The 10,428-nt window shown below is 35.1% G+C and overlaps 2 protein-coding genes across 2 annotated transcripts; one reads left to right on the top strand and one right to left on the bottom strand.

The window, feature by feature from the left end:
- The first annotated feature begins 871 nt into the window (after nucleotides 1-871).
- LOC110861263 (SEC14-like protein 3) lies at nucleotides 872-4,284 on the top strand. The gene is made up of 6 exons (XM_022110366.1): nucleotides 872-1,209; nucleotides 2,415-2,774; nucleotides 3,266-3,618; nucleotides 3,679-3,747; nucleotides 3,873-4,031; nucleotides 4,256-4,284. The coding sequence occupies exons 1-6, from the start codon at nucleotides 872-874 to the stop codon at nucleotides 4,282-4,284; spliced, it is 1,308 nt and encodes a 435-aa protein (XP_021966058.1).
- A 2,359-nt stretch (nucleotides 4,285-6,643) lies between these two features.
- On the bottom strand, nucleotides 6,644-8,615 carry LOC110861262 (piggyBac transposable element-derived protein 4). Its single transcript, XM_022110365.1, has 3 exons — nucleotides 8,495-8,615; nucleotides 8,253-8,417; nucleotides 6,644-8,172 (listed from the first exon to the last, which is right to left on the bottom strand). Exons 1-3 carry the CDS (start codon nucleotides 8,613-8,615, stop codon nucleotides 6,644-6,646), a joined length of 1,815 nt encoding a protein of 604 aa, XP_021966057.1.
- Nucleotides 8,616-10,428: the final 1,813 nt, after the last annotated feature.

Below are 10,428 nucleotides of genomic sequence, written 5' to 3'. Positions count from 1 at the left end.
TGTTCAGTAATTTAATTTAAATTATAAAATCTTGACTTTATGCACTTACGAATTTACTCTTTGGACCCGACATATTTTACATATATAACCTTCCATCACATATCTCGTTCTTTTTGAACAAATAAAAACAATAAGAAGTCAAGTGAGTGTTTGTAAACTTAATTTTTATATATTTTTTTCGTACTAATTTTCTGTTCCAAATATGAATAATACATAAATACTTACACCCATCGACACGGTGGTCACCTTTACCTTACTTATTCATGAAGAAAATTTATACACAGTTATTACTTATCCGATAAGTTCTTCAAGTTTACTTTTCTCGTCTGATGTCTAAAAAATAGTCTCTACCAATTAATAAAAAAATATTCACGAGGACAGTGGCTATTCTGGCATTGTGGTAATAAATATGGTAATATTTATTTGTTAATATCTACATAAATTATGTACTATTGGTAACAATACGGACATTTTTATAATTGTTGTAAAAACTAATACAGTGTTTACCAGACGTAAATACTTTTTGTCACAACTATATCTATCTATAACTTTACTTACATGCATGTAAATTACTTATCATATTTATTCTTTTTGTGACGTCGTTGCGTGGCGAGAATTTTTTCTACGGTATTTTTGTGTAATTTACTTGAAGATTTGGTGACGGCATAGTTCTCCGTCTTTTTCTACATTTTGGAATAGTAACCATGCCAACCCATTTTATGAGTGATGAACGATATTCTACGATTTATCTTATTAATTATCATGCTATTCTATGTATGTGTCCTACTTAGGTGATAAAATAAATAAATAAAAATATCAAATTTTCCTTACCAATTTTATTATTTTCAGAAATACAAGACCCACACGCGATATGGATATTGAACGCATCTCATCCCTCCCAACATTCCACCCTTACTCCGACTTAGAGTACCAGAAACTTATCGAATTTCGCGCAAAGGTCCAAAACCTTTTGCAAACGGAATACCAGAAGGACGATTCCTTCCTGATAAGATGGCTTAGAGCTCGAGATCTCAATCTAATTAGGGCTGAAGAGATGTTGAGGGCGTCCCTGAAATGGAGACAGGATAACGATGTCGACAACATTCTGAAATGTGACGACATTCCGGAAGAGGTCAAGAAAATGTCGCCGGTAGCTTATAGCGGTATCTCAACGGAAGGTTACGCCACATTTGTCGTTCCCTTTGGAAGGCATGACACACGATATCTAGTTGAAAAATATGGGGTAGAAGAAATGCTACGCATTCAAATTATGCATAGTCAAAATAGGTTCAATCGTAATTTCTCCTCCAACTTTCACAACAACTATGCAGATTCCAGCCACCGTGAATCCATCAGTCCGTCGCGATTCGAATGAAATAATTCAGCATGGTCTACTTCTCTCTCTTCCTCATGAAAATGCATCCACCGTCACTCCATTATCATTTCTTCCAACGAGCACAATAACTGCATCATTAAATGAGCCTCTTTTCATTATTTCCACAACCACAGCTACAAACCTCACTATGCAAACTTTGAGACAGCCAGACATTTTATAGTGCCGCCCCTATGTCAACAGGTTAAACCGCGTGCCATCCCAGCCTTGATGACTATTATACATTTTTATCATTTCGATTAATTAGTAGATAAATAATCCATAATTTTCGTTTAACTTGTCACAAAACAAAGTGCAATTGCAGTATTTAACAATTTATTATTTTACTTTTAGTATTCTATCAATAATTGCTTAGCAACGAATATTCCTAGTTTTTATTTTTAATAATTCGAATTTACCTGCATATTTCCGACTATGATATCATACAAATACCCTTATAATCATAATTGAAACAAATTACGTATACTAAAAGTTATTAACTAAATCTCTGATGCTGCAAGAGATTTTCTTCCTGAATATGTAAGAAGCCCAGATAACCTTAAACTTCCCCACACGTCAGAGTAATATATCAACCGATATCCACAGGATTACATCCCCTCACAACTGATCCGACTGGGAAGGAAGAATTGAATACCACTGTAGTAATCTCGTCCATGGAAAGTAGGCAAGTTCAAACGCATTCAAAAATTCAACCCACCTGGAATAATTGGCCATGACTAACTTTACTTACATGCATGTAAATTACTTATCATATTTATTCTTTTTGTGACGTCGTTGCGTGGCGAGAATTTTTTCTACGGTATTTTTGTGTAATTTACTTGAAGATTTGGTGACGGCATAGTTCTCCGTCTTTTTCTACATTTTGGAATAGTAACCATGCCAACCCATTTTATGAGTGATGAACGATATTCTACGATTTATCTTATTAATTATCATGCTATTCTATGTATGTGTCCTACTTAGGTGATAAAATAAATAAATAAAAATATCAAATTTTCCTTACCAATTTTATTATTTTCAGAAATACAAGACCCACACGCGATATGGATATTGAACGCATCTCATCCCTCCCAACATTCCACCCTTACTCCGACTTAGAGTACCAGAAACTTATCGAATTTCGCGCAAAGGTCCAAAACCTTTTGCAAACGGAATACCAGAAGGACGATTCCTTCCTGATAAGATGGCTTAGAGCTCGAGATCTCAATCTAATTAGGGCTGAAGAGATGTTGAGGGCGTCCCTGAAATGGAGACAGGATAACGATGTCGACAACATTCTGAAATGTGACGACATTCCGGAAGAGGTCAAGAAAATGTCGCCGGTAGCTTATAGCGGTATCTCAACGGAAGGTTACGCCACATTTGTCGTTCCCTTTGGAAGGCATGACACACGATATCTAGTTGAAAAATATGGGGTAGAAGAAATGCTACGCATTCAAATTATGAATATGGAAAAGTACCTGAACCTAATGCAACAAGAGGGAATTAAAAGTGGTAGAAAGTTACGCAGCTTATTCAAATTATAGATTGTGAAGGGTGAGTTGACTTAATGAAATTATATATTTACGTTCTAAATATGATGCTGATCAGCACTTTCATGTGAGGTGTGTCCGAAATATGATAAGAAAATGAAACTACATCTAGTTTTAAAAAAAAAAATTAAAATTTAAAAGCGTGCAAAATAACAAACAATTATGGCTTTAATTCAACTAGACAACACCAAAGCATTGTCACTTATCTATTGAAAAATGAGATATGTCTTGCTGCCTTTAGTTTTTATAAATATTTTGAAAAATTAGTTCTAAATTTTCTTACCGTATTTCTCACAGTACTAAGATTGTAAGTAATACAATTATTTCAATAATTCAACAGGTTCTCATACCGACAAATGTCATCCAAACCCTGCCGTGAGTTAATGGCGAAAGTGCAGCAGCAAACAGATTCAAATTACCCGGAATTGCTTCGATACGCTATGGTGGTAAACGCCCCTAAAATATTTGCCACCCTGTTGGCCATGTTCAAACCATTCATTGCAAAATCAACTCTAGACAAGATAGATATTTATGGACCTGATCCAGAAATATGGAAGGCTGTCGTCAAGCAAAAGTTTACAGTCGAAAATATTCCTCCACATTGGGGCGGATCTTTACAGGGAGTGGATGAATTCTGTTCCGGTGGTGAAATTTGGATCCATGGACCTAAAGATATGCGATCTGTCATGCACGGTAATTACAAAATTGAATATTATTATTTTTTAAAAGTCCCTGGGATTGGTTTATTAAAAGCCATTGCCAAATTTCTCGTCGCGCTTAGTAAGTCCGCAACCGCGCAAACTTACGAACTTACTCTCCAAGGTAATTCTTGCTTCTAAAAACTGACCAAGATAAACACCTGTTTTTCGCTCGTTAGTTTACCTGGTTACGGACTTATGTACCAAGGGTGTCGTGAATACCATCATTGTAAATATCTCTTTTGACAGGTCTCACCGAAGCGGATGCCGATTTTCACAAAATCATTGTCAACGCAAGGGAAAAGTTTGTTAAAACGGTGCAACTTTCTGAGAAAAATACAATTCCAGAATGGAAATTTAAAAAGGAAAAGCACGATATTGCATTCCAACTTACCGTCGTACCTGATAGTAAGTTGTATGTATGTATGTATTGTATGTATTTATTTATTGAAACAACTTTTTCGGGCTTACGCCCATAAAGTTACAATCAAAATCAACTTAACATATGCAACAATGGAGTCTCGTTTGGTATCTTATAATTATCAAACTTATAATAATTGGCACCTAAAATTAGAATTTTGCATATTAAACTCATTGCATAATTTTCATGACATTTTCATATATGTTTTAAGGTAACATTGCTTTTACGTGTCTAAAATAAAACAAATCAGGAATAGAAATTATATATCGTTATTCCTCGAAAAGGTTCATGACTTTTATGTCTAACAAAAAACAATTTAAATAAGTATAAATTATATTATTCTTCGAAAAGGTTCCCAAACATTTTGTCCTTATTTTCCGTTTCTGGGGATGGTGGTCGAATTCTCTCCGTGTTGCATAGCTTCATAAAGTCCTCATCCAACAGCATCTCTTCCACACACGCTTCTCCACATAGGCAGTAATTTTTGTAACGTGATTTGTACATTTGGCTGAAGAGTGATCTAATTTCATTCACTTTTTCAATGAGTGATATTGCGCGACAGAAGTCCAACTCTGTTTCCTCAATAAAGTTATTGTAGGCATTAGGTTTATCTGGGGTGTTGCATCTGCACTTAGCTGAAGTGAACTTGGCTTTTCTTTGCGTCGCAATTAACTTGAGAAGTTGATCATATTTTCTGTTCTCTCCACTCAGTCGATTCTTATGCATTTTTGACAATACTAGTTGTACAGCTAGATCTTGCTTGAACTCGGTAAGATGAGATGTCGGCGTAATTATTTGTTGCTCAGCAAATTTTGATGGCATTTGTTCTACACATTCTGCAGGCACTTGCTTTACATTGGGTTGATATAGGTTGTTAATTGTGGGCGTAATCTCTTGCATTACATTGGGTTGAAATGGCTTGAAAATTATGGGCGTTTTTTGCATTCCGTGTGGAGTTGGTAGAATTTTCTTTACATTTTTGATCAGTCTCGAACCAAATATTTTACAATTTTCTCCAAAATTTTTCAGTTTTTTCATCTCCAATACTGCTAATTTTCTTTTCTTTCTTTCATGGCTTGGAATGTCGTCCCAAACGGAGATTTTGTCTTCCAAATGTTTTAACTTGTGGCAATTTGCAAATACAAGTATTTTATCGTTGATCGATTCAAAAGTCACTAGGACAGGGTTGTATGTTAATTTTTTTCTGGATAGGATTACCTCAGCGTTGTATACAGTTGGTTGTATTTGTAAAATATCCGAAAAGAAATTAATGACTTCGTTTTTTATGTCAAGGTTGTTGAGTCCCCTCAATCCGTGAATTATGATTTTGTTTCCAGTTTTAGTATCGCTTGTAATGTGATGCAGAAGGGCTCCGTGGCTCTGAATTTGCAATTCACTTCCTATAAATTTATTTTTCAACGTGTTTAACTCAGCTTTTAAAACAGCTAAATCACTTTTTAACTTAGCAAGTTCTTTTTCCGAATTCATTTGCGCTGGGTCAAAATTTTCTTGAGAAAAAGTTCCATTATTATTTTTATCTGATTGGCGAACTTTTACGTTATTCATGATACGAACTTATCTGGGAAATTCTGTGTTAGTTTCTTTTGTAAATTCACAACTCAATCCACACCAACAACGTTGGCTGATTCCGAGTGCAAAAATAACTTGTCTCAACTTTCCTCGTGTTAATTAAATGTATATGTGATTTTGTGATAATCTTATAACTGGTGCAGCGAGAGCGAGATGTTCACACTATCACCAACCAAGCGAGACTCCACCTGATAGTAAGTTTACAAATCGTAAAATCATGAACAATAATACTGCTAATGTAGAAGATAACGAAGAGACCAGTGATATTGCGATAATTGACCTTGTCCCACACGCCCGGGTAGATGCCCACAACCAAGTCATAGAAGGCTCCCACATTTGCGAATTTGCAGGAAAATATTCTATCAATTTTGACAATTCTTTCAGTATCATGAAAGCCAAAACACTGCTGTACCAAATAACCGCTATCAATCCGGAGCATCAGAATCATCCCGAGAACTTTGAAGATTATCCAGAATTATAAAAAACGATTTTGTTGAAATTAGGACATATCATAGTGGAAGAAATGGTGTTAACCTGTTGACATGGGGACGGAATTCTAAAATATATATAGTTAAAGGGGGGAGCTAGCGAAGCGTTACGTTCGCTTGCCGTGGGATAGGTGATCCCATTGCCTTTCCATTGCGTGGGCGCTGACCTTGCAGTGAAATTCGCTCCCGTGGGAGAGGTTTTGAGCAGTGATATTAATATAAAATAATTATTTTCATGCTTGTAAGATGCTAATGAGCTTAATTGAGACAAAATACAAAAAGATTTATAAAAAATAAATTTTACCACACGCACATATAACCGTAAAATAATATTTGAAATTGCTTTATTAAATGATTGTGGAATTATGAGGTTTTTTATAATACTTTGAAACACGTATTTAAATTTGATGAATCTAACAGACTTTGCGAATTAAATTCTTACAATTTCACCATTCTCGAAAACAAATAAATTAAATTATAGCGGTTGTTCACACAGAAAAAGTACATATTTATGTATTACATTAAAAGTTTTGCTTTGTGTGATACGCCTCAAAACATGGTGTTACACAAAGAGCTTGTTTACAAAGACTACAATGGTATTTAGTCATTTTCCTCTTTTTGGAAGAAGAGCAAACTACACATCGACGATAGCCAGTAGCTTTCGAGGAAGTCACCAAGTTTAGGGCTGGAAAATGTTTGCCTGGCTGAAGGCGAAGATGCTGCTGGGAATTTTGCGAGTTTTTTGCCTGCTTGGGGTCAAGCATTATCATTTCACGAATTAGATCCAATACAAATGGTAAGAAAGGAATTTTTCCGTACAAACTTTTCCGAATGTCGAAGGAATTTTTTATAGCTCTCATAAACAGATGAAAAAACACTTTTTTAGTCCATTTCATCGACTTCCGTTGTGGCGAATAGTAACTGATCATCATGTCAGCCTGGTCCACTCCCCGGGCGTATAGATTGTAATCTGCTACGGATTTCGGCTTCATTACTATTGCTCCATGCCTGGGTTTTATTGGAACCATCTCGTGAGAATGTATGGTAGAAATTATAGACGCTGATTTCCGGTCTTGCCAATATTCCACCAAGACATTATTTGAGCAGAAGGGGCGAATCTGACCTTTCTTCATCTTTTTGGTGTCGGATTTTGGCATATTTTGTAGAGTGCGCTTTACAGTACCACACATTAACGTATCGCGAAGTTTGAGCTCATTTACTAAATTGGGAGATGTAAACCAGTTGTCAGCGTAGAGATGATGTCCTTTTCCTAGGTAGGGTTCAATGAGCTCCAAAATAATTGCGCCACCGTACCCAAAGTCTTTGGACGAATACTTGAGCTGGTGTCCTTTTCCAGAATAAACAATAGTATTGAGTACAAATCCGGTTAACGCGTCGACTACAGAAAAAGTCTTGATTCCGATTTGATCTCGTTGGAGTGGATTATACTGCCGAAATAGTAGACGACCCTTAAATCCAATTAAGCTTTCGTCAATTGATAATCGCAGGCTTGGTTTTAGTAGTGACTTCCAAGTCGAATTTAAAATGTTCACAACACTTCTGATTTTGAATAGTCTGTCTCCCGGGATCATGTCATCGTTGTTTGCAAAGTGCAGATATCGCATAATCTCAAAATAACGATCCGACGACATTATGTCTGCAAAGATTGATTGATGAAAAAGTAGATCTTTACTCCAGTAGTTGGACTGGTCGGGTTTTCGATTAAGACCCATCATCAATTTCATTCCAAGGAATTTCCAAAGTTCGTTCTGTGAGATTGGTTTCCAAGCTTGCATTCTTCTTGACGGTTTGCGAGCCATAGATATTATGTTTGCAGCATATCTATTAGTCTCGGTTACGCAAAGATCCAGCAATTCGAGGGGAAATGTCTTGAGAAGTAGCTCGAACGGTGTAAATTCTTTGCCTGTTTCATTTTCAAATGACCACCCTTGATTGTCTTCGTTAAATAATATTTCCCGAGGAGAGTAATTTTCACAGGAGGTCCAATTCCAAGTCGACGGTGTTGCTCGATATTGACGAGACGGTGAATCTAGGATTACATAAATTATATAGGGAATTCCTAACAGAATAATTTTATGCGTATAGAGATAAATTATTATTTTTCATTACACAATTCATCTTCCAAATTAAGATCTATTAGAGGGTCCTGAATGTCTGGTACAGGAGGAATTTCTTGGCTAAATTGCAGATTATCTTGCAAATTTTCATCCCCCTGTGAACTTGCTTCGTCCTCGTCATCTGATTCTTGGCTGGTAAAAATTTCGTCCTCGGTATCTATATAAATTCACCAAGTACATATTTTTGATTTGTTTATTTGCACAATTTGAAATAAGAAAATTATTTCTGAATACCAAAATTCATAAAATTGTCAGTCGTTGTTGAAAGATGATGGGATAAATAAAACGATGGTTCAGGAGAAGATAATTCATCCAAAAAGTCCAAATCGCATTCGGAATCCGAATTTGACTCCATTTTGAAGCAGTCTAGAAATGTATTGTTGGAAATTAATTAAATGCAAAACATATGTATAGATATTTACTTACCTTGCAATTAAATTAAACAGATTCAGTTAATGAACAACTTTTATTTATATTTGTGTCAGCTGAGTTTGAGGGAGATATTTTTTGTAACAGTTTTGTGTTATGACTGGGGCATATTGTGAAATGTTTTGAGAAAGTGAGAAATGAAAGCAAGAAAATGAGAAAATTTAAAGTGGGGTCAAATTTTTTCGACTGTCATGCATAGATGCCAGCCCCAGGCTACAATTATTTCTCTTTGTCACAAATAGATGCCAACCCAGGGGAAAGGTATAAACGTGTCCGTCATCATATGATGACGCCCCACTCGAACGGTCTGAATTTGTCCGTCACCAAATGATGCCACCCCATGGCAAAGGTTCCAATTTGGCTGGCATCATATCATGCCACGCCATGTCAACAGGTTAACCTTTTAATTGCTAAGTTTCCAAAGACCGGTCAGAATAAAATATAAAGACATCTTTTGTAATACCCTGAGCATAGTGGACACTATTCTGCGATTTAGACGCATCAATTCATTCATAAATTAAATAGGTTTTGTCGAAAAAAAACTGCTTCTTCAAAAACAGTACCAAACTGGCAAAATTCTCAAAAACATACAACCAATCGAGACAAAAAATGTCGCAAACCTTCTCACGTATATCGTCATCATAAATAATTGGAAATCTGAAAGATAAATTTGCTGGTGTTGCGAAAAAGTGCTAAACTATCAAAACGAGTAAAAATGGTATCGACTGCAGGGAGAAACTATTGGTCATCTAATGGTTCGTGACGCTGTTCAAAAAGCTAATTTTTGAAGAGAATAGTTTATAAATGTCCCTATGAGAATTTTGAAAGCTAAACTGGTGAGCATTATAATTATGTATTAAAATGTATGTTATCGAGGATCAAATTAATCTGGAGGTTTAAAAAATGCTTCGGACTTAAATATAGAAAAATAATTTGTTGTTTCCTAATTCTAAGCTTGGTTGACTCCTATCCACCAATATGGGGTTTTATTTGTAATAATACGATTGATGGACTAAACCGTGTAATACGAGTATAAAAAATGATAGATTGGATAATTATGGATAAACCTTGTAATGAAAAGTGGAATATCCTACAAAAATTTAATATTTTAACTTTTCAAGAAAGGAGAAATGTTTACGCTCTAGAGTTTTTATTTAAATATGTATTTACAAAATCATTATTGTCCCCTGTAATGCGTAATATTTTCAAAAATTGAGAAACCCGAGAGCGAATTACGTGACAAGACCATGATTGTAGTACCAAGGTTTAGTACAGCATTTGCGCAGATTTCGTGTCATTAAAAAATTGTTTAAATTTGGAATGCATTGACATAAAAATGACAAAATCATTTCAAGAATTTGATCGCCAGCTACGACAATATTTTATGAAACAAAGACAAGAATTTTCTTAGTGACGAAAATACCAAGCAACAACAAAAAATTACTATTACCCAATTCTAATGGTATTTATGTATTACGAAGTTCATAATTATAATTTTACATTTATTAACATGCAGCTTAAATAAATAAAATATAAATACTTTGTACATACAAAATTTATATACATACATATGCCATGGATTCATTGCTATTGGAGGAATGCAGTAAAATTTTCATATTCACATAGAAATAAAATGTTTTACGACAAGGGAATGAAATCCGTCAGCTCACATAGGTAGTCAAAATTTTATGATTGCTAGAATCTTGTTTTTGCACATTAATTTTTTTACAGTCTTGCAG

The sequence above is a fragment of the Folsomia candida genome, unplaced genomic scaffold (genome assembly GCF_002217175.1).
Source record: "Folsomia candida strain VU population unplaced genomic scaffold, ASM221717v1 Fcan01_Sc039, whole genome shotgun sequence".
Lineage (NCBI taxonomy): Eukaryota > Metazoa > Arthropoda > Collembola > Entomobryomorpha > Isotomidae > Folsomia > Folsomia candida.
This window is presented reverse-complemented; position numbering and strand designations above follow the sequence as displayed.